General features: G+C 43.6%; 1 protein-coding gene across 2 annotated transcripts in view; it reads left to right on the top strand.

Annotated features, from left to right (window-relative positions):
* Window positions 1-27,978, top strand: part of atp10d (ATPase phospholipid transporting 10D) — a 54,392-nt gene that overhangs the window by 19,055 nt on the left and 7,359 nt on the right. Inside the window, exons 6-13 of one of the 2 annotated variants that reach the window (XM_069143514.1) lie at window positions 17,121-17,227; window positions 20,054-20,185; window positions 20,669-20,781; window positions 21,548-21,800; window positions 22,530-22,747; window positions 24,181-24,369; window positions 26,039-26,708; window positions 27,822-27,913. In XM_069143514.1, the coding sequence (XP_068999615.1) occupies window positions 17,121-17,227; window positions 20,054-20,185; window positions 20,669-20,781; window positions 21,548-21,800; window positions 22,530-22,747; window positions 24,181-24,369; window positions 26,039-26,708; window positions 27,822-27,913 (1,774 nt within the window). Of the gene's footprint in view, window positions 1-17,120; window positions 17,228-20,053; window positions 20,186-20,668; window positions 20,782-21,547; window positions 21,801-22,529; window positions 22,748-24,180; window positions 24,370-26,038; window positions 26,709-27,815; window positions 27,914-27,978 lie in introns of both variants that reach the window. The other variant, XM_069143513.1, reaches the window with a different exon arrangement.

Below are 27,978 nucleotides of genomic sequence, written 5' to 3'. Positions count from 1 at the left end.
GTGACACACAGTTACACAAAGTTACACACAATTACACAGTTATACACAGTTACACATTTACACAGTTACACACAGTTACACGGTGACACACAGTGACACAGTGACACACAGTTACACTGTGACACACAGTGGCACACAGTTACGCACAGTTACACAGTGACACACAGTTATGCACAGTGACACACAGTTACGCGAAATTACGCAGTTACACAGTTACACAATTACACAGTTACACGCAGTTACACAAAGTTACACGATTACACAGTGACACACAGTGACACAGTTACACACAGTTACACACATTGACACACAGTTGCACGGTTACACAGTTACACACTGTGACACACAGTTACACACAGTTACACAATTACACAGTTACACGCAGTTACACAAAGTTACACGATTACACAGTGACACACAGTGACACAGTTACACACAGTTACACACATTGACACACAGTTGCACGGTTACACAGTTACACACTGTGACACACAGTTACACACAGTTACACAATTACACAGTTACACGCAGTTACACAAAGTTACGCAGTTACACACAGTGACGCAGTTAAACACAGTGACACAGTGACGCAGTTACACACAGTGACACAGTTACACAGTTGCACACAGTTACAAACAGTGACACAGTTAAACACAGTGACACAGTGACACAGTTACACACAGTGACACACAGTTACACAGTTACACAAAGTTACACGCAATTACACAGTTACACACAATTACACACAGTTGCACACATTTACACAATTACACAGTTACACACAGTGACAGACAGTTACGCACAATTACGCAGTTACACAGTTACACAGTTACATGCAGTTACACAAAGTTACACGGTTACACACAGTGACACACAGTGAGACACAGTTACACACAGTGACACACAGTGACACAGTGACACAGTTACGCACAGTGACACACAGTGACACACAGTGACACAGTTACACACAGTGGCACAGTTACACACGGTTACACAGTTACAACCTGTGACACACAGTTACACAGTTACACAAAGTTACACACAATTACACAGTTACACACAGTTACACAATTACACAGTTACACGCAGTTACTTGGTTACACACAGTGACACACAGTGACACAGTGACACACAGTTACAAACAATTACACGGTTACACATAGCGACACAGTTACACACCATGACACACAGTGACACACAGTTACACAGTTACGCAAAGTTACACACAATTACAGTTACACAGAGTGACACCGTTACACAAAGTTACACACAATTACACAGTTACACACAGTTACACAATTACACAGTTACACAAGTTGACACACAGTGACAAAGAGTTACACACAATTACAAGATTACACACAGTGACACAGTTACAAACAGTGACACATTTACACACAATTACATGGTTACACACAGTGACACAGTTTTACACTGTGACACACAGTTACACACAATTACACATTTACACACAGTTACACAGTGACACAGTTTCACAGTGACACAGTTACACACAGTTACACAAAGTTACACACAATTACACAGTTACACACAGTTACACACAGTGACACAGTTGCACGCAGTTACAGTTACACACAATTGCACAGTTACACACAGTGACACAATTACACAGTTACACAAAGTTACACACAATTACACAGTTACACACAGTTACACAGTTACACGGTTACACACAGTGACACACCGTGACACACAGTGACACACAGTTACACACAATTACACAGTTACACGCAGTTACACAGTTACACAGTTACACACAGTGACACACAGTGACACAGTGACACGTAGTTACACACAGTGACACAGTTACACATAGTTACACGGTGACACACGGTTACACACAGTGACACACAGTTACACACCGTGACACACAGTTGCACAGAGTTACACACAATTACATGGTTACACACAGTGACACACGGTTACATACAGTGACACAGTTACACCCAGTTACACTGTGACACACAGTTACACACTGTGACACAGTTACAAACAGTGACCCAGTTACATACAGTTACAAACAGTGACACAGTTACACACAGTGACACAAAGTTACACAGTTACACTCAGTTACACACAGTTACACAGTTACACACAGTGACACACAGTTACACAGTTAGACAAAGTTACACGCAATTACACAGTTACACACAGTTACACACAGTTGCACACATTTACACAATTACACAGTTACGCACAGTTACACACAGTGACAGACAGTTACGCACAATTACGCAGTTACACACTGTGACACACAGTTACACAAAGTTACACACAGTTACACAATTACACAGTTACACACAGTTACTCGGTTACACACAGTGACACACAGTGACACAGTGACACAGTTACAAACAATTACACGGTTACACATAGTGACACAGTGACACACGGTTACACACAGTGACACAGTTACAAACCGTTACACTGTGACACACAGTTACACACCATGACACACAGTGACACACCGTTACACAGGTACGCAAAGTTACACACAATTACACAGTTACACAGAGTGACACAGTTACACAAAGTTACACACAATTACACAGTTACACACAGTTACACAATTACACAGTTACACACGGTGACACAAATTGACAAACAGTTACACACAATTACACACAGTGACACACAGTTACAAACAGTGACACATTTACACACAATTACATGGTTACACACAGTGACACAGTTACACTGTGACACACAGTTACACACAATTACACATTTACACACAGTTACACAGTGACACAGTTTCACAGTGACACAGTTACACACAGTTACACAAAGTTACACACAATTACACAGTTACACACAGCTACACACAGTGACACAGTTCCACGCAGTTACAGTTACACACAATTGCACAGTTAAACACAGTGACACAATTACACAGTTACACAAAGTTACACACAATTACACAGTTACACACAGTTCCACGGTTACACACAGTGATACACCGTGACACACAGTGACACACAGTTACACACAATTACACAGTTATACGCAGTTACACAGTTACACGGTTACACACAGTGATACACCGTGACACACAGTGACACACAGTTACACACAATTACACAGTTACACCGTTACACAGTTACACACAGTGACACACAGTGACACACAGTGACACATAGTTACACACAGTGACACAGTTACACATAGTTACACGGTGACACACGGTTACACACAGTGACATGGTTACACACAGTGACACAGTTACACACAGTGACACACAGTTACACACAATTACACGGTTACACATAGTGACACAGTTACACTATGACACATAGTTACAAACAGTGACACACTTACACACAATTACATGGTTACACACAGTGACACAGTTACACACAATTACACAGTTACACGGAGTGACACAGTTACACAAAGTTACACACAATTACACAGTTACACACAGTTACACAATTACACAGTTACACACGGTGACACACATTGACAAACAGTTACACACAATTACACGGTTACACACAGTGACACACAGTTACAAACCGTGACACATTTACACACAATTACATGGTTACACACAGTGACACAGTTACACAGTGACACACAGTGACACACAGTGACACAGTCACACGCAGTTACACAGTAACACAGTTACACACAGTGACACACAGTTACAGTTACACAAAGTTACACACAATTACACAGCTACACACAGTGATACAGTTACACACAGTTACACTGTGACACAGTTACACGCTATTACACAGTTACACACTATGACACAGTTACAAACAGTGACACAGTTACACAAAGTCACACAATTACACAAAGTTACACACAATTACACAGTTACGCAATTACAAAGTTACACAATTACAGTGACACAGTTACACACAGTTACACAGTTACGCAAAGTTACACACAATTACACAGTTATGCATTTACAAAGTTACACAATTACAGTTACACACAGTTACACGGTTACACACAGTGACACAGTTACACACAGTGACACACAGTTACACACAATTACAAAGTGACACACAGTTACACACAATTACACAGTTACACACAGTTACACAGTGACACAGTTACACACAGTGACACAGTTACACACAGTTACAAACAGTTACACAATAACAGTTACACACAGTGACACACAGTTACGCACAATTACGCAGTTACACACAGTGACACAGTTACACACAGTAACACAGTTACACACAGTTACACACAGTTACACAATTACACAGTTACGCACAGTGACACACAATTACAGTGACACACAGTTACACACAATTGCACAGTTACACACAGTTACACAGTTACACAAAGTGACACACAGTTACACAAAGTTACACACAATTACACAGTTACACACAATTACACAGTTACACAGTTACACAGTTACACGGTGACACACAGTGACACAGTGAGACACAGTTACACACAGTGACACAGTTACACACAGTGACACACAGTTACACACAATTACAAAGTGACACACAGTTACACACAATTACACAGTTACACACAGTTACACAGTGACACAGTTACACACAGTGACACAGTTACACAATTACAGTTACACACAGTTTCACGGTTACACACAGTGACACAGTTACAAACAGTTACACAATAACAGTTACACACAGTGACACACAGTTACGCACAATTACGCAGTTACACAAAGTGACACACAGTTACACAAAGTTACACACAATTACACAGTTACACATTTACACAGTTACACAGTTACACGGTGACACACAGTGACACAGTGAGACACAGTTACACACAGTTACACACACTGACACAGTCACACAGTTACACAGTGACACAGTTACACACAGTGACACAGTTACGCAAAGTTACACACATTTACACAGTTACACACAGTGACACACAGTGACACAGTCACACACAGTTACACAGTGACACCGTTACACACAGTGACACACAGTTACAGTTACACAAAGTTACACACAATTACACAGTTACACACTTTGACACAGTTACACACTATGACACAGTTACACACTATGAAACAGTTACAAACAGTGACACTGTTACACTCAGTCACACAGTTACACAAAGTTACAAACAATTAAAGTGACACAGTTACACAAAGTTACACACAATTACAGTTACACACAGTTGCACGGTTACACACAGTCACACAGTTACACACAGTGACACACAGTTACACACAATTACAGTGACACACAGTTACACACAATTACACAGTTACACACAGTTACACAGTTACACAAAGTGACACACAGTTACACAAAGTTACACACAATTACACAGTTATACACAGTTACACATTTACACAGTTACACACAGTTACACGGTGACACACAGTGACACAGTGACACACAGTTACACTGTGACACACAGTGGCACACAGTTACGCACAGTTACACAGTGACACACAGTTATGCACAGTGACACACAGTTACGCGAAATTACGCAGTTACACAGTTACACAATTACACAGTTACACGCAGTTACACAAAGTTACACGATTACACAGTGACACACAGTGACACAGTTACACACAGTTACACACATTGACACACAGTTGCACGGTTACACAGTTACACACTGTGACACACAGTTACACACAGTTACACAATTACACAGTTACACGCAGTTACACAAAGTTACACGATTACACAGTGACACACAGTGACACAGTTACACACAGTTACACACATTGACACACAGTTGCACGGTTACACAGTTACACACTGTGACACACAGTTACACACAGTTACACAATTACACAGTTACACGCAGTTACACAAAGTTACGCAGTTACACACAGTGACGCAGTTAAACACAGTGACACAGTGACGCAGTTACACACAGTGACACAGTTACACAGTTGCACACAGTTACAAACAGTGACACAGTTAAACACAGTGACACAGTGACACAGTTACACACAGTGACACACAGTTACACAGTTACACAAAGTTACACGCAATTACACAGTTACACACAATTACACACAGTTGCACACATTTACACAATTACACAGTTACACACAGTGACAGACAGTTACGCACAATTACGCAGTTACACAGTTACACAGTTACATGCAGTTACACAAAGTTACACGGTTACACACAGTGACACACAGTGAGACACAGTTACACACAGTGACACACAGTGACACAGTGACACAGTTACGCACAGTGACACACAGTGACACACAGTGACACAGTTACACACAGTGGCACAGTTACACACGGTTACACAGTTACAACCTGTGACACACAGTTACACAGTTACACAAAGTTACACACAATTACACAGTTACACACAGTTACACAATTACACAGTTACACGCAGTTACTTGGTTACACACAGTGACACACAGTGACACAGTGACACACAGTTACAAACAATTACACGGTTACACATAGCGACACAGTTACACACCATGACACACAGTGACACACAGTTACACAGTTACGCAAAGTTACACACAATTATAGTTACACAGAGTGACACCGTTACACAAAGTTACACACAATTACACAGTTACACACAGTTACACAATTACACAGTTACACAAGTTGACACACAGTGACAAAGAGTTACACACAATTACAAGATTACACACAGTGACACAGTTACAAACAGTGACACATTTACACACAATTACATGGTTACACACAGTGACACAGTTTTACACTGTGACACACAGTTACACACAATTACACATTTACACACAGTTACACAGTGACACAGTTTCACAGTGACACAGTTACACACAGTTACACAAAGTTACACACAATTACACAGTTACACACAGTTACACACAGTGACACAGTTGCACGCAGTTACAGTTACACACAATTGCACAGTTACACACAGTGACACAATTACACAGTTACACAAAGTTACACACAATTACACAGTTACACACAGTTACACAGTTACACGGTTACACACAGTGACACACCGTGACACACAGTGACACACAGTTACACACAATTACACAGTTACACGCAGTTACACAGTTACACAGTTACACACAGTGACACACAGTGACACAGTGACACGTAGTTACACACAGTGACACAGTTACACATAGTTACACGGTGACACACGGTTACACACAGTGACACACAGTTACACACCGTGACACACAGTTGCACAGAGTTACACACAATTACATGGTTACACACAGTGACACACGGTTACATACAGTGACACAGTTACACCCAGTTACACTGTGACACACAGTTACACACTGTGACACAGTTACAAACAGTGACCCAGTTACATACAGTTACAAACAGTGACACAGTTACACACAGTGACACAAAGTTACACAGTTACACTCAGTTACACACAGTTACACAGTTACACACAGTGACACACAGTTACACAGTTAGACAAAGTTACACGCAATTACACAGTTACACACAGTTACACACAGTTGCACACATTTACACAATTACACAGTTACGCACAGTTACACACAGTGACAGACAGTTACGCACAATTACGCAGTTACACACTGTGACACACAGTTACACAAAGTTACACACAGTTACACAATTACACAGTTACACACAGTTACTCGGTTACACACAGTGACACACAGTGACACAGTGACACAGTTACAAACAATTACACGGTTACACATAGTGACACAGTGACACACGGTTACACACAGTGACACAGTTACAAACCGTTACACTGTGACACACAGTTACACACCATGACACACAGTGACACACCGTTACACAGGTACGCAAAGTTACACACAATTACACAGTTACACAGAGTGACACAGTTACACAAAGTTACACACAATTACACAGTTACACACAGTTACACAATTACACAGTTACACACGGTGACACAAATTGACAAACAGTTACACACAATTACACACAGTGACACACAGTTACAAACAGTGACACATTTACACACAATTACATGGTTACACACAGTGACACAGTTACACTGTGACACACAGTTACACACAATTACACATTTACACACAGTTACACAGTGACACAGTTTCACAGTGACACAGTTACACACAGTTACACAAAGTTACACACAATTACACAGTTACACACAGCTACACACAGTGACACAGTTCCACGCAGTTACAGTTACACACAATTGCACAGTTAAACACAGTGACACAATTACACAGTTACACAAAGTTACACACAATTACACAGTTACACACAGTTCCACGGTTACACACAGTGATACACCGTGACACACAGTGACACACAGTTACACACAATTACACAGTTATACGCAGTTACACAGTTACACGGTTACACACAGTGATACACCGTGACACACAGTGACACACAGTTACACACAATTACACAGTTACACCGTTACACAGTTACACACAGTGACACACAGTGACACACAGTGACACATAGTTACACACAGTGACACAGTTACACATAGTTACACGGTGACACACGGTTACACACAGTGACACACGGTTACATACAGTGACACAGTGACACAGTTACACCCAGTTACACTGTGACACACAGTTACACACTGTGACACAGTTACAAACATTGACCCGGTTATACACAGTTACAAATAGTGACTCAGTTACACACAGTGACACAGTTACACACAGTGACACACAGTTACACAGTTACACAAAGTTACACACAATTACACAGTTACACAGTTACACAAAGTTACACACAATTACACAGTTACACACAGTTACACAATTACACAGTTACGCACAGTTACACAGTGACACACGGTAACACACATGACACACAGTGACACACGGTTACACACAGTGACACACAGTTACACACAGTGACATGGTTACACACAGTGACACAGTTACACACAGTGACACACAGTTACACACAATTACACGGTTACACATAGTGACACAGTTACACTATGACACATAGTTACAAACAGTGACACACTTACACACAATTACATGGTTACACACAGTGACACAGTTACACACAATTACACAGTTACACGGAGTGACACAGTTACACAAAGTTACACACAATTACACAGTTACACACAGTTACACAATTACACAGTTACACACGGTGACACACATTGACAAACAGTTACACACAATTACACGGTTACACACAGTGACACACAGTTACAAACCGTGACACATTTACACACAATTACATGGTTACACACAGTGACACAGTTACACTGTGACACACAGTTACACACAATTACACAGTTACACACAGTGACACAGTTACACGCAGTTACAGTTACACACAATTGCACAGTTAAACACAGTGACACAATTACACAGTTACACAAAGTTACACACAATTACACAGTTACACGCAGTTACACAGTTACACAGTTACACACAGTGACACACAGTGACACACAGTGACACATAGTTACACACAGTGACACAGTTACACATAGTTACACGGTGACACACGGTTACACACAGTGACACACAGTTACACACGGTGACACAAATTGACAAACAGTTACACACAATTACACACAGTGACACACAGTTACAAACAGTGACACATTTACACACAATTACATGGTTACACACAGTGACACAGTTTTACACAGTGTCACACACAATTACACGGTTACACACAGTGACACAGTTACACTGTGACACACAGTTACACACAATTACACATTTACACACAGTTACACAGTGACACAGTTTCACAGTGACACAGTTACACACAGTTACACAAAGTTACACACAATTACACAGTTACACACAGCTACACACAGTGACACAGTTCCACGCAGTTACAGTTACACACAATTGCACAGTTAAACACAGTGACACAATTACACAGTTACACAAAGTTACACACAATTACACAGTTACACACAGTTCCACGGTTACACACAGTGATACACCGTGACACACAGTGACACACAGTTACACACAATTACAAAGTTATACGCAGTTACACAGTTACACGGTTACACACAGTGATACACCGTGACACACAGTGACACACAGTTACACACAATTACACAGTTACACCGTTACACAGTTACACACAGTGACACACAGTGACACATAGTTACACACAGTGACACAGTTACACATAGTTACACGGTGACACACGGTTACACACAGTGACACACGGTTACATACAGTGACACAGTGACACAGTTACACCCAGTTACACTGTGACACACAGTTACACACTGTGACACAGTTACAAACATTGACCCGGTTACACACAGTTACAAACAGTGACTCAGTTACACACAGTGACACAGTTACACACAGTGACACACAGTTACACAGTTACACAAAGTTACACACAATTACACAGTTACACAGTTACACAAAGTTACACACAATTACACAGTTACACACAGTTACACAATTACACAGTTACGCACAGTTACACAGTGACACACGGTAACACACATGACACACAGTGACACACGGTTACACACAGTGACACACAGTTACACACAGTGACATGGTTACACACAGTGACACAGTGACACACAGTGACACACAGTTACACACAATTACACGGTTACACATAGTGACACAGTTACACTATGACACATAGTTACAAACAGTGACACACTTACACACAATTACATGGTTACACACAGTGACACAGTTACACACAATTACACAGTTACACGGAGTGACACAGTTACACAAAGTTACACACAATTACACAGTTACACACAGTTACACAATTACACAGTTACACACGGTGACACACATTGACAAACAGTTACACACAATTACACGGTTACACACAGTGACACACAGTTACAAACCGTGACACATTTACACACAATTACATGGTTACACACAGTGACACAGTTACACTGTGACACACAGTTACACACAATTACACAGTTACACACAGTGACACAGTTACACGCAGTTACAATTACACACAATTGCACAGTTAAACACAGTGACACAATTACACAGTTACACAAAGTTACACACAATTACACAGTTACACGCAGTTACACAGTTACACAGTTACACACAGTGACACACAGTGACACACGGTGACACATAGTTACACACAGTGACACAGTTACACATAGTTACACGGTGACACACGGTTACACACAGTGACACACAGTTACACACAGTGACACACGGTTACATACAGTGACACAGTTACACCCAGTTACACTGTGACACACAGTTACACACTGTGACACAGTTACAAACAGTGACACAGTTACACCCAGTTACACTGTGACACACAGTTACACACTGTGACACAGTTACAAACAGTGACACAGTTACACACAGTTACACAGTGACACAGTTACACACAGTGACACACAGTTACACAGTTACACAAAGTTACACAGTTACACACAGTTACACAATTACACAGTTACGCACAGTTACACAGTGACACACGGTAACACACATGACACACAGTGACACACGGTTACACACGGTTACACACAGTGACACACAGTGACATGGTTACACACAGTGACACAGTTACACATAGTGACACAGTTACACTGTGACACACAGTTACAAACAGTGACACACTTACACACAATTACATGGTTACACACAGTGACACAGTTACACACAGTTACACAGTTACACAAAGTTACACACAATTACACAGTTACACAGTTACACGGTTACACACAGTGACAGTTACACACAGTTACACTGTGACACAGTTACACACACATTTACACACAGTTACAAACAGTGACACAGTTACACACAGACACACAGTGACACGGTTACACACAGTGACACACAGTGACAGTTACACACAGACACACAGTGACACGGTTATAAACAGTGACACAGTTACACGCAGTTACACAAAGTTACACACAATTACACCGTTACACACAGTGACACACAGTTACACACAATTACACGGTTACACACGGTTACACACAGTTACACAGTTACACTGTGACACAAAGTTACACACAATTACAGTTACACACAGTGACACAGTTACACAAAGTTACACACAATTACACAGTTACACACAATTACACAGTTACACACAGTGACACACAGTGACACAGATACACACAATTACATGGTTACATACAGTGACACAGTTACACACAGTGACACACAGTTACACGGTTACGCACAGTGACACAGTTACACTGTGACACAGTTACACACTGTGACACAGTTACAAACAGTGACACACAGTTACACACAATTACACGGTTACACACAGTGACACAGTTACAAACAATGACACAGTTACACACAATTACATGGTTACACACAGTGACACAGTTACACTGTGACACACAGTTACACACAATTACACAGTTACACACAGTGACACAGTTACACGCAGTTACAGTTACACACAATTGCACAGTTAAACACAGTGACACAATTACACAGTTACACAAAGTTACACACAATTACACAGTTACACGCAGTTACACAGTTACACAGTTACACACAGTGACACACAGTGACACACAGTGACACATAGTTACACACAGTGACACAGTTACACATAGTTACACGGTGACACACGGTTACACACAGTGACACACAGTTACACACGGTGACACAAATTGACAAACAGTTACACACAATTACACACAGTGACACACAGTTACAAACAGTGACACATTTACACACAATTACATGGTTACACACAGTGACACAGTTTTACACAGTGTCACACACAATTACACGGTTACACACAGTGACACAGTTACACTGTGACACACAGTTACACACAATTACACATTTACACACAGTTACACAGTGACACAGTTTCACAGTGACACAGTTACACACAGTTACACAAAGTTACACACAATTACACAGTTACACACAGCTACACACAGTGACACAGTTCCACGCAGTTACAGTTACACACAATTGCACAGTTAAACACAGTGACACAATTACACAGTTACACAAAGTTACACACAATTACACAGTTACACACAGTTCCACGGTTACACACAGTGATACACCGTGACACACAGTGACACACAGTTACACACAATTACAAAGTTATACGCAGTTACACAGTTACACGGTTACACACAGTGATACACCGTGACACACAGTGACACACAGTTACACACAATTACACAGTTACACCGTTACACAGTTACACACAGTGACACACAGTGACACATAGTTACACACAGTGACACAGTTACACATAGTTACACGGTGACACACGGTTACACACAGTGACACACGGTTACATACAGTGACACAGTGACACAGTTACACCCAGTTACACTGTGACACACAGTTACACACTGTGACACAGTTACAAACATTGACCCGGTTACACACAGTTACAAACAGTGACTCAGTTACACACAGTGACACAGTTACACACAGTGACACACAGTTACACAGTTACACAAAGTTACACACAATTACACAGTTACACAGTTACACAAAGTTACACACAATTACACAGTTACACACAGTTACACAATTACACAGTTACGCACAGTTACACAGTGACACACGGTAACACACATGACACACAGTGACACACGGTTACACACAGTGACACACAGTTACACACAGTGACATGGTTACACACAGTGACACAGTGACACACAGTGACACACAGTTACACACAATTACACGGTTACACATAGTGACACAGTTACACTATGACACATAGTTACAAACAGTGACACACTTACACACAATTACATGGTTACACACAGTGACACAGTTACACACAATTACACAGTTACACGGAGTGACACAGTTACACAAAGTTACACACAATTACACAGTTACACACAGTTACACAATTACACAGTTACACACGGTGACACACATTGACAAACAGTTACACACAATTACACGGTTACACACAGTGACACACAGTTACAAACCGTGACACATTTACACACAATTACATGGTTACACACAGTGACACAGTTACACTGTGACACACAGTTACACACAATTACACAGTTACACACAGTGACACAGTTACACGCAGTTACAATTACACACAATTGCACAGTTAAACACAGTGACACAATTACACAGTTACACAAAGTTACACACAATTACACAGTTACACGCAGTTACACAGTTACACAGTTACACACAGTGACACACAGTGACACACGGTGACACATAGTTACACACAGTGACACAGTTACACATAGTTACACGGTGACACACGGTTACACACAGTGACACACAGTTACACACAGTGACACACGGTTACATACAGTGACACAGTTACACCCAGTTACACTGTGACACACAGTTACACACTGTGACACAGTTACAAACAGTGACACAGTTACACCCAGTTACACTGTGACACACAGTTACACACTGTGACACAGTTACAAACAGTGACACAGTTACACACAGTTACACAGTGACACAGTTACACACAGTGACACACAGTTACACAGTTACACAAAGTTACACAGTTACACACAGTTACACAATTACACAGTTACGCACAGTTACACAGTGACACACGGTAACACACATGACACACAGTGACACACGGTTACACACGGTTACACACAGTGACACACAGTGACATGGTTACACACAGTGACACAGTTACACATAGTGACACAGTTACACTGTGACACACAGTTACAAACAGTGACACACTTACACACAATTACATGGTTACACACAGTGACACAGTTACACACAGTTACACAGTTACACAAAGTTACACACAATTACACAGTTACACAGTTACACGGTTACACACAGTGACAGTTACACACAGTTACACTGTGACACAGTTACACACACATTTACACACAGTTACAAACAGTGACACAGTTACACACAGACACACAGTGACACGGTTACACACAGTGACACACAGTGACAGTTACACACAGACACACAGTGACACGGTTATAAACAGTGACACAGTTACACGCAGTTACACAAAGTTACACACAATTACACCGTTACACACAGTGACACACAGTTACACACAATTACACGGTTACACACGGTTACACACAGTTACACAGTTACACTGTGACACAAAGTTACACACAATTACAGTTACACACAGTGACACAGTTACACAAAGTTACACACAATTACACAGTTACACACAATTACACAGTTACACACAGTGACACACAGTGACACAGATACACACAATTACATGGTTACATACAGTGACACAGTTACACACAGTGACACACAGTTACACGGTTACGCACAGTGACACAGTTACACTGTGACACAGTTACACACTGTGACACAGTTACAAACAGTGACACACAGTTACACACAATTACACGGTTACACACAGTGACACAGTTACAAACAATGACACAGTTACACACAATTACATGGTTACACACAGTGACACAGTTACACACAGTTACACACAGTTACACACAGTTACAAAGTGACATAGTTACACACAGTTACACAAAGTTACGCACAATTACACAGTTACACACAGTTACGCAGTGACACAGTTACACACAGTGACAGTTACACACATTTACACAAAGTTACACACAGTTACACACAGTGACACAGTTACACAGTTACACAAATTTACACACAATTGCACAATTACACACAGTTACACGGTTACACACAGTGATACACCGTGACACACAGTGACACACAGTTACACACAGACACACAGTGACACACAGTGACACGGTTACACACAGTGACACACAGTGACAGTTACACACAGTTACACTGTGACACAGTTACACACACATTTACACACAGTTACAAACAGTGACACAGTTACACGCAGTTACACAGTTACACACAATTACACAGTTACACACAGTGACACACAGTTACACACAATTACACGGTTACACACAGTGACACACAGTTACACACAGTTACACACAGTTACAAACAGTGACAGTTACACGCAGTTACACAAAGTTACACACAATTACACAGTTACACACAGTTACACACTGACACATTTACACAGTTACACAAAGTTACACACAATTCCACAGTTACACACAGCTACACAGTTACACACAGTGACACACAGTTACACACAATTACACGGTTACACATAGTGACACAGTTACACTGTGGCACACAGTTACACACAGTTACACACTGTGACACAGTTACACAGTTACACACAGTGACACACAGTGACACACAGTTACACACAGTTACACACGGTTACACAGTTACACACAGTTACACAGTTACAAACAGATACACACAGATACACACAGTTACACAGTTACACACAGATACACACATATCCTGCTGATTTACAGAGCTGTTCGTCTCACAGTGATCAAACACAGTTCCATTGATGTAGAGGACCAGGAGATGGAGACAGTGTGACACGACAGTCCCTCCCAGCACAGACTGTATACCTATGTTTATTCTGGGATGTAAACTCTGTGGATGCATCAGGACGGTTTTAAAGCTGTGACACATCTCTGCAGCCGAACGTTCAAATTAAACTGAAACTAACATTAGTATTATTTAACTGCTAAAAAAGTTTTAATTACCAGCTGGAGGAGGGACAAACTGATTATTGTGTGTGTGTGTGTGTGTGTGTGTGTGTGTGTGTGTGTGTGTGTGTGTGTGTGTGTGTGTGTACGTGTGTGTATGTGTGTGTGTGTATATGTGTATGTACGTGTGTGTATGTGTTTGTATGTGTGTACGTGTGTGTACGTGTGTTTGTATGTGTGTGTATATGTGTGTGTATATGTGTGTGTACGTGTGTGTACGTGTGTGCGTGTGTGTGTGTGTGTGTGTGTATGTTTGTATGTGTGTACGTGTGTGTGTATGTGTTTGTATGTGTGTACGTGTGTGTACGTGTGTGTGTATGTGTGTGTATACGTGTGCGTACGTGTACGTGTGTGTGTGTGTGTGTGTGTGTGTGTACGTGTGTGTGTGTGTGTGTGTGTGTGTGTGTGTGTGTGTGTGTGTATATGTGTATGTACGTGTGTGTATGTGTTTGTATGTGTGTACGTGTGTGTACGTGTGTTTGTATGTGTGTGTATATGTGTGTGTACGTGTGTGTACGTGTGTGCGTGTGTGTGTGCGTGCATACGTGTGTGTGTGTGTGTGTGTGTGTGTGTGTGTGTGTGTGCGTGTGTGTGTGTTACAGAGAGCATCCCGGTGGTGTCCGTGTGGGTCTCCACAACAGTAACCTCCTTCTGAGGAGCTGCACCATCAGAAACACGGAGACTGTGGTGGGAATTGTAGTCTATGCTGGTGAGGACACGCTGTACTGTTAACACTTCATTTACACTCTTACCGGCCACTTTATTAGGTACACCTTTTCAACTGCTCTTTAACGCAAATATCTGATCAGCCAATCACATGGCAGCAGCTCAATGTATTGAGGCATGTAGACACTGTGAAGACGAGCTGCTGAAGGTCAAACGGAGCATCAGAACAGGAATAAAGGTGATTTTAGTGATTTGAAGGTGGCGGGTTGTTGGAGCCAGACGGGCCGTTCTGAGAATTTCACTAACTGATGATCTACTGGGATTTTCACCAACAACCATCTCTAGCTTTACAGAGAACGGTCCGACAAAGAGAAAATATCCAGTGAGCTGCAGTTCTCTGGGCGAAGATGCCTCATTGATGCCAGAGGTCAGAGCAGGTCAGCCAGACTGGTTGGAGATGATAGAAAGGAAACAGTAACTCCAATAAGCACTCGTTCCAAGCGAGGTATGCAGAAGATCTGAACAACACGTGGAAGCTTGAAGCAGACGGACTCCAGCAGCAGAAGACCACTGGGTCCTCCTGTCAGCTAACAACAGCAAACTGAGGCTGGATTCACACCGGCTCATTGGACAGGAGAAGATCGGAGTAACGTCTCCGTCTGATGAGTCTGGATTTCTGCTGCCACATTCAGATGGTCGTCAGAGTTTGGCATCAATGATGTGAAAGCGTGGATCCATCCTGCCTCGTATCAGCGGTACAGGCTGGTGGTGGTGGTGGTGGTGTAGGGGGGATGATGGTCGTGGTGGGGGGATGATGGTGGAGGGGTGGTGGTGGTGGGGGGGATGGTGGTGGGATGGTGGTGTGATGGTGATATATATATATATTTATATATATTTAGAATAGAGACATTATATATGTTCAGTTTACTGACAGCAGTTAACACGATGTAGAATCCATTTAAGGAATGAAGTCACTTATTTTAAAGATATTGTTTGTTTTGATGAAAGATTTTAGCGATGCAGATGTTTTCTTTAGTTGATTTCAGCAATGCAGATGTTTTCTTTAGTTGATTTTAGCAATGCAGATGTTTTCTTCGATGCAGATGTTCTCTAGTTGATTTTAGCGATGCAGATGTTTTCTTTAGTTGATTTTAGCAATGCAGATGTTTTTTTTAGTTGATTTTAGCGATGCAATGTTTTTTTTTTAGTTGATTTTAGCGATGCAGATGTTCTCTTTAGTTGATTTTAGCGATGCAGATATTTTCTTTAGTTGATTTTAGCAATGCAGATATTTTCTTTAGTTGATTTTAGCGATGCAGATGTTCTCCTTGGTTGATTTTCGCGATGCAGATGTTCTCTCGTTGATTTTAGCGATGCAGATGTTTTCTCTAGTTGATTTTAGCGATGCAGATATTTTCTTTAGTTGATTTTAGCGATGCAGATATTTTCTTTAGTTGATTTTAGCAATGCAGATGTTTTCTTTAGTTGATTTTAGTGATGCAGATGTGTGTGTACTCAGTGATGAACTCTCTTGTCAATCACATAGGAGTGTTTCCCGTCAGACAGACTGTGATCAGACTGTCAGTGACTCCAGCTGCTTTCTGTCTGTTCTCAGAGGAGATCTAATACAGGTGGAACCAGTCAGGCTCCGCCCCCCCCCCCCCCCCCCCCCCCCACCTTCACCACCTGTATGCAGCTGTTGTTACAACACAGGAAGACGGAGACAGTCTTTCTCTCAGTGTCCTGTACGTCTCAGTAATATAAACCCGAACCCGTTCCAGCTGCAGAGTCATGTCACTGTTTCTCACTGATCAGCTGTTTGGTTCAAACACTGAATGACTACACAGAAGAACTGGGTGAATGGATCTCTGTAGAACCACAGACTGGGTTTGTTCTCCTGTCCGGGTTATGTTCTGAGATTCAGAGGTGGACTTCAGAACCGGGTCAACTATTTGTATCAGCTGTGGTACTGAAGAGTCCAGGATGGAGCAGACTGGTAGAATAAACTCTCGTTAGCTGCTCCTGATCAGGTCTGACATCATGTCTGTTCTCTGAAAATCATCCAATCAATCACTGAAACATCCCAGTTCTCTGGTTCAGATTGTTTCAGACTGAGAGAAGTGATGCAGTCAGGTGAAACTGAAGGTGATGAAGGAGACAGTTTGTTTCTGAACCCTCTTCAGGTCCGAGCTCGTCTCTCCGCCAGGTTCCTTCTCTTCTCAGTTGCGTTACGATGCGTTCCCTGAATCCAGAAATGTTTCAGTCTGGTTTATGAAACAGGATGAATTCAGACAGACGGGTGAAATATCCAGAACATGGAAGCACCATCAGTGTGTTTGCTGCCACCCTGTGGTATCATGGTACCACTACAGCCTCTCATATCCAGAACCAGCACAGGAATCTTAAAATGGACCTGATGCTGATCAGTGAACTGTCACAGCAGCTGCTCACAGCTGGATGTTGTTCTGGAAGTGATTTCAATCTGAGACCGGCTCTGGTCTTCGTTTCAAACTCTGGAGACTGAACACATCAAACATTGACTCTTTTAAATAATTAAAGTCTGATTTTAAGATATAAGTGATTTTTAAACACGACTCAACATTGAATCTTTTAAAGCTTAAACTTGATTCCCAGTATAAATGCTTTAAATGCTCCATCATTAAAAATCAAATATTCTAAGTGTATATTTACCTCCTGGATCAGATCCACCAAGTTAGAACAAAAACCTGCTTCAGACTGTTGCTGTTATAAAATATACAATTCATATCAGAACATTCAGGATACAGAGAAGAAGAATACAGCATTGGTCCTGTGTCCTCAGGTCATGATGTGTGTAACTAAACACGGATGTGGCGTGTTCCTCTCTTAGGTCATGAGACCAAGGCCATGATGAACAACAGCGGTTCGCGGTACAAATGCAGCCAGCTGGAGAAGCGTCTGAACACGGATGTGCTGTGGTGCGTGTTCCTGCTGGTCGTCATGTGTCTGGTTGCTGCTGTAGGTGTGTATTCACGACAGTCAGACGACACGACGCTGAAGATGTTGTTACCATTGTAACAACATCTTCAGCGCTCCTGTTGCTGACAGGACAGTGAGAGAACATGAAGATGCTTCAGAGGATGCTTTTACATCTTCAGTCTCCCTGTTGTCTCTGTTTGTTCTCCGTGTTGTCTCCCTGTTGTCTCTCTGTTGTCTCTGTTTGTTCTCCGTGTTGTCTCCCTGTTGTCTCTGTTTGTTCTCCGTGTTGTCTCCCTGTTGTCTCCCTGTTGTCTCTGTTTGTTCTCCGTGTTGTCTCCATGTTGTCTCTGTTGTCTCTGTTTGTTCTCCCTGTTGTCTCTGTTGTCTCTGTTTGTTCTCCGTGTTGTCTCCCTGTTGTCTCCTTGTTGTCTCTGTTCTCCGTGTTGTCTCCCTGTTGTCTCTGTTTGTTCTCCGTGTTGTCTCCGTGTTGTCTCCCTGTTGTCTCCGTTTGTTCTCTGTGTCCCAGGTCACGGTCTCTGGCTGCAGAACCTCAGAGACCCCGTGTTTCAGGTGGACGGGGAGACGTCTCCGGTTCTGGCTGGGTTCTACGTGTTCTGGACCATGATCATCGTGCTACAGGTACCAGTTCAATATTAAACTCCCTCATCAGCTTGTTCTTCCATTAATCATTTTTATTATAAGACATCCAAAGATGTTTAAACATTAATAACAGTTTAAATGGACTGTAAACATGTTGAATTCAGTTGTAACTGAAAAATCTAAGATCTGCTTTAAAACCTCAGACATAAAAATACTGAAGTAACTGGAAACAGACAAACATGAAGAAATCAATCTGGAGAGAACCAGTGAAAATAAAAAATAAGTGAGACTGTAACATTATCATTTTTTATTTTAAATTTTCTGTTTTATTTTTCTCTGGTTTCTCTGGTTCCTCTGATTTCTGTGTTTCCTCTGATTTCTCTGGTTCCTGTGGTTCCTCTGATTTCTGTGTTTCCTCTGATTTCTCTGGTTCCTGTGGTTCCTCTGGTTCCTCTGATTTCTGTGTTTCCTCTGGTTCCTGTGGTTCCTCTGATTTCTGTGGTTCCTCTGGTTCCTCTGATTTCTGTGGTTCCTCTGATTCCTCTGATTTCTGTGGTTCCTCTGGTTCCTCTGGTTTCTGTGGTTCCTCTGGTTCCTCTGAGTCCTCTGGTTCATCTGATTTATGTGGTTCCTCTGGTTCTGCTGTGATGGTGAAAGGATTTCAGTATCTGTAGATGTCTACGTTACATAAACTTGGAATTTATTTCCACGTGTGCTGATGCTGAACCTTCTACCGTCACCCATTCAGTCATCTGTCTGGTTTACAGTTGTAGAACTAGAAGTTCTGATGGGTTCTGTGCTGCAGGTGCTGATCCCCATCTCTCTATACGTGTCCATTGAGATTGTGAAACTGGGTCAGATCTACTTCATCCACAACGACTTGGATTTGTACAATGAGCAGCTGGACTCCCAGATCCAGTGCCGGGCCCTGAACATCACCGAGGACCTGGGTCGGGTCCAGTTCCTCTTCTCTGATAAGACGGGAACACTGACAGAGAACAAGATGGTGTTCCGGCGCTGCAGCATCTTCGGGGTGGAGTATCCTCACGAGGAGAACGGTAAGTACTGGTCCTGGTACTGGTACTGGTAGTACTGGTGCCGGTACTGGTACTGGTGCTGCTGGGACTGGTGTTGGTGCTGGTATTGGTGTTGGGACTGGTACCGGTGTTGGTACTGGTACTAGTGCTGCTTCTGGTACTGGTGGTGCTGGTGCTGGTGGTGCTGGTGCTGGGACTGGTGTTGGTACTGGTGCTGGTACTGCTGCTGGTGCTGCTGGTGCTGGTAGTGGTGCTGGTACTGGTACTGCTGCTGGTACTTGTGCTGGTGCTGCTGGTACTGGGACTGGTGTTGGTACTGGGACTGGTGCTAGGACTGGTGCTGGGACTGGTACTGGTGTTGGTACTGGTACTGGTACTGGTGCTGCTGGTTGTGCTGGGACTGGTGCTGTCCTCTGTAGACCAGTAGAACTGTCCTCTGCAGACCAGGTCTGTCCTCTGTAGACCAGGTCCACATCTGTCCTCCAGAACTGTCCTCTGTATACCAAGTCTATCCTCTGTAGACCAAGTCTGTCCTCTGTAGACCAGGTCCAGGTCTGTCCTCCAGAACTGTCCTCTGTAGACCAGGTCTGCCCTGAGTCCAGGACTTGACAGCAGACAGAGAAGCTAACAGAATCTGAGTCGGGTCTCTGACATCCTGTTAGGTTGGACCTGTAGTGAACCTGAATCTGCAGCTGATGACATCATCAGTCCTCCTGTCCCTCTGTGACGATGCGTCCCTGTGTATCTCAGCCAGGAGGCTGCAGGTGTATGAGGCGGAGACGGACAAGGTGGCCGGACGCTCCGTCACACTGCAGTTGGGATCCAGTAGGAAGTCTCTGAGCTGTCCGTCCCTCAGCTGCAACTGCAGCTCCGTGTCTCTGCACACGCTGACTGCTGAGTCAGCAGAGGACAAGGACCAGCTGCCCACCGGCGCCCAGGCCAGGACCAGTGTCTTCTGCAGCCGCATGGTGAGACACAGTCACTGGGAGAAAGAAACGCACACAGAGACACACACAGAGACACAATCAGTGACACACATACACACACAGACACACAAAGACATACACAGAGACCATCAGAGACAAAGAGACACACACAGACATAGAGACACACAGACACACACACAGACACACAGAGACACACAAAAACACACTCAGACACACAGAGACACACGCAAAGAGACACACGGATACACACATACACACAGAGACACACAAAGACATAGACAGAGAAAATCAGGGACAAAGAGACACACACACAGACACGCACAGAGACACAATCAGTGACACACAGACACAGACACACAGAGACACACACAGAGGAACACACAGACACACAAAGACATACACAGAGACCCTCAGAGACAAAGAGACACACACAGACACACAGAGACACACACAGAGGAACACACAGACACACAAAGACATACACAGAGACCCTCAGAGACAAAGAGACACACACAGACACACAGAGACACACAAAAACACACTCAGACACAGAGACACACGTAAAGAGACACACACATACACACAGAGACACACAAAGACATACACAGAGAAAATCAGGGACAAAGAGACACACACAGACACGCACAGAGACACAATCAGTGACACACAGACACAGACACACAGAGACACACACGGACGCACACAGAGGAACACACAGACAGACAAAGACAGACACAGAGACACTCAGAGACAAAGAGACACACACACAGACATATACAAAGACACACAAAGACACACAGACACACACAGAGACACACACAGACGCACAGAGACACATACACACACACACAGAGACACACTCAGAAACACACACTCACAGATGCACAGAGACACACACAGACACACAGGGAAACACACAGACACTCGGAGACACATACATACACACAGAGACACACTCAGAGAGACACAGAGACACACACAGATACACACACAGACTCTCGGAGACACACAGATACACACAGAGACACACTCAGGAACACAGAGACACACAGACGCACAGAGACACAAACAGACACACTCAGAGACACTCGGAGACGCGCACAGACACACACAGACACACACTCAGAAACACACAGACACACATACACACAGAGACACACGCAGACACACAGAGACACAGACACACACAGACAGTCGGAGACATACACAGATACACACAGAGACACAGAGACAGACACACACAGACACACAAAGACACACAGAGACACACACACAGTGACACAGAGACACTCGGAGACACTCAGAGACGCACACTGACACACACAGAAAGACACAGAGACACTGAGAGACACTGCCATATTAAATGTTCTCCTGCTCTGTGTGTGTGTGTGTGTGTGTGTATGTGTGTGTGTGTGTGTGTCTGTGTGTGTGTGTGCATGTGTGTGCGTGTCCAGGCGAAGGAGGTGGTACCAGACCCGGCACTGGTCCAGAAGTTGAACTGGTTCTGCTCTTCTGTCCTCCCTCTGAGTGACAGTTCGTCCTCTCCGTCCAGCCTGGAGCTCACTTATATCACCGACTTCTTCCTGGCGCTGTCCGTCTGTAACAGCGTGGTGGTCTCCTCCCCAGGCCACGCCACACACCTGGTGGGTTCACATCAATCACATCAATCATAAGTACAGTGGTGTGAAAAAGTGTTTGCCTCCTTCCTGATTTCCAATTTTTTTGCATGTCTGTCACACTTAAATGTTTCAGATGATCAAACAAATTTAAATATTAGTCAAAGATAACACAAGTAAACACAAAATGCAGTTTTTAAATGAAGGTTTTTATTATTAAGGGAGAAAAACAATCCAAACCCACATGGCCCTGTGTGAAAAAGTGTTTGCCCCCTCCTGTTAAAACATAACTTAACTGTGGTTCATCACACCTGAGTTCAATTTCTCTAGCCACACCCAGACCTGATTACTGCCACACCTGTTCTCAATCAAGAAATCACTTCAATAGGACCTGCCTGACAAAGTGAAGTAGACCAGAAGATCCTCAAAAGATAGACATCATGCCGAGATCCAAAGAAATTCAGGAACAAATGAGAAAGAAAGTAATTGAGATCTATCAGTCTGGAAAAGGTTCTAAAGCCATTTCTAAAGCTTTGGGACTCCAGAGAACCACAGTGAGAGCCATTATCCACAAATGGAGAAAACATGGAACAGTGGTGAACCTTCCCAGGAGCGGCCGGCCGACCAAAATTACCCCGAGAGAGCAGCGACGACTCATCTGAGGTCACAAAAGACCCCACGACAACATCCAAAGAACTGCAGGCCTCACTTGCCTCAGTTCAGGTCAGTGTTCATGACTCCACCAGAAGAAAGAGACTCGGCAGAAATGGCTGCATGGCAGAGTTCCAAGACCAAAACCACCGCTGAGCAAAAACAACATTAAGGCTCGTCTCATTTTTACCAGAAAACATCTTGATGATCCCCGAGACTTTTGGGAAAATACTCTGTGGACTGACGAGACCAAAGTTGAACTTTTTGGAAGGTGTGTGTCCCGTTACATCTGGAGTAAAAGTAACACTGCATTTCAGAAGAAGAACCTCATACCAACAGTAAAATATGGTGGTGGTAGTGTGATGGTCTGGGGCTGTTTTGCTGCTTCAGGACCTGGAAGACTTGCTGTGATAAATGGAACCATGAATTCTACCGTCTACCAAAACATCCTGAAGGAGAACGTCCGGCCATCTGTTCGTGACCTCAAGCTGAAGCCAACTTGGGTTCTGCAGCAGGACGATGATCCAAAACACACCAGCAAGTCCACCTCTGAATGGATGAAGAAAAACAAAATGAAGACTTTGGAGTGGCCTCGTCAAAGTCCTGACCTGAATCCTATTGAGATGCTGTGGCATGACCTTAAAAAGGAGGTTGGTGCTGGAAAACCCTCCAATGTGGCTGAATTACAACAACTCTGTAAAGATGAGTCGGCCAACATTCCTCCACAGCTGGAAAAGACTCATTGCAAGTTATCACAAACACTTGATTACAGTTGTTGCTGCTGAGGGTGGTCCAACCAGTTATTAGGTTTAGGGGGAGACACTTTTTCACACAGGGCCATGTGGGTTTGGATTGTTTTTCTCCCTTAATAATAAAAACCTTCATTTAAAAACTGCATTTTGTGTTTACTTGTGTTATCTTTGACTAATATTTAAATTTGCAAAAAAATAAGAAATCAGGAAGGGGCAAACACTTTTTCACACTACTGTATATATATGTATGTATGTATATATATTGTTTGTATGTATATCTCTGTCTCCTGCAGGTTCCTAAGGACCAGACCCCTCTAAGGTCTCTGGAGGAGATGAAGCTGATGTTCCAGCGGTTCAGTTTCTCTCCGTTCTCCGGCCTGTCCCCCCCACAGATCCGAGGAAGCCCTCGCAGCTTCACCAGCCGTCTCTTCACGCGTGGGAAGGCCGGCACCCTGACTGTGTCCCTGCGACCCAACAGCGCCACCTACAAGTCGGACACTGACCCAGAGAGGGACTTGGAGACCTCCACCTTGGAGTGTAGACCGGACCTGTCTTCCATAGGGGACGGAGAGGACGATTTACAGGTGGAGGAGACAGAGGAGGACCTGAGAGAAACACACCCTGACAGAGCCGGGGAGGACGGGGGGGCCCTGGCCAAAGAAGCGGACTCTGAGGGTGACCCTGAAGATGAGCTGCTGTATGAAGCAGAGAGTCCGGACGAGGCAGCATTGGTCCACGCGGCCCGGGCGTACCGCTGCACCCTGAGGGGACGGTCTGCAGACAGCCTGCTGGTAGACCTACCGGGGGTCGGATCCCTGGAAGTCCAGCTGCTCCACATCCTGCCCTTCGACTCCAACAGGAAGAGGATGTCCGTGGTGGTCCGCCACCCGCTCACAGGACAGGTGGTGGTTTACACCAAGGGGGCGGACTCTGTCATCATGGACCTGGCTGGGACACCCACAGGTAACCAGGACACTTCAGTCCTGAAAAGTGTTTCCTGACTGATCTGAAACCAGATCATGTCCACATTAACAGAAACGTGTGTGTCCCTGTGTCTCGTTGTCTCGTCACGTTGTCTCGTGTTCACGTTGGAACACGGTCTCGTTGTCACATTGTCTTGTGGTCTTGTTGTCTCGTCTTGTTGTCTCATTGTGTCGCTGTCACGTGGTCACATGGTCTCGTGGTCATGTTGTCTTGTCTCGTGGTCATGTTGTCTCGTGGTCTCATTGTCCCGTTTTCACGTATTGTGGTCATGTTGTCCCATGGTCTCGTGGTCACATTGTCTTGTGGTCTCATGGTCTCGTTGTCTCGTCATATCTCATGGTCACGTTGTCACATTGTCTCGTGGTCACGTTGTCTTGTGGTCTCGTGGTCCCCTGGTCTTGTGGTTTTGTGGTCTCATTGTGTCGTGGTCTCATCTCGTCACGTGGTCTCGTGGTCACGTTGTCTTGTGGTCTCGTTGTTCCCTCGTCCCCTGGTCTCGTGGCTTTGTGGTCTCATTGTGTCATGGTCACGTTGTCTCATCACGTCTCGTCACATGGTCTCGTGGTCTCGTTGTCTCATCACATCTCATGGTCACGTTGTCACATTGTGTCATTGTCTCGTGGTCATGTTGTCTCATGGTCTCGTCTCGTTGTCACATTGTCTTGTGGTCTCATGGTCACGTTGTATCGTGGTCTCATTGTCACGTTTTCACGTTGTCTCGTGGTCACGTCATGTTGTCCCCTGGTCTCGTGGTCTCATGGTCCCCTGGTCTCGTGGATTTGTGGTCTCGTCACGTTGTGTCATCACGTCTCGTCGTTGTCTCGTGGTCTTGTGGTCTCGCTGTCTCTTCACATTGTCTCGTTGTCTCTTCGTCTGGTGGTCTTCTTGTCTAATGGTCTCGTTGTCTCTTTACGTTGTCTCGTGGTCACATGGTCACGTCTCGTTGTCTCGTGGTCACGTTGTCCGTCTCGTGGTCTCGTTGTCCGTCTCGTGGTCTCGTTGTCCGTCACGTTGTCTCGTGGTCTCGTTGTCTTGTCACGTTGTCTCGTGGTCTCGTCTCATTGTCATGTTGTCACGTGGTCTCAGGAGCAGAGCAGGTCTGCAGCCACATCAGAAAACAGACCCAGAGACATCTGGACGCGTACGCCAGAGAAGGACTCCGCACTCTCTGCATCGCCAAGAAGGTGATGTTGAGGAGGAGGAGTTCATATTCATGATAACATTATGTAAACATATTAGTATAAATCTG

The sequence above is a fragment of the Embiotoca jacksoni genome, unplaced genomic scaffold (genome assembly GCF_022577435.1).
Source record: "Embiotoca jacksoni isolate LCO1_2020_lvr unplaced genomic scaffold, fEmbJac1.0.p SCAF_110, whole genome shotgun sequence".
Taxonomy (NCBI): Eukaryota; Metazoa; Chordata; class Actinopteri; family Embiotocidae; genus Embiotoca; species Embiotoca jacksoni.
Note: the sequence above shows the minus strand (reverse complement) of the source record. Positions and strands in the feature narration are given on the sequence as shown.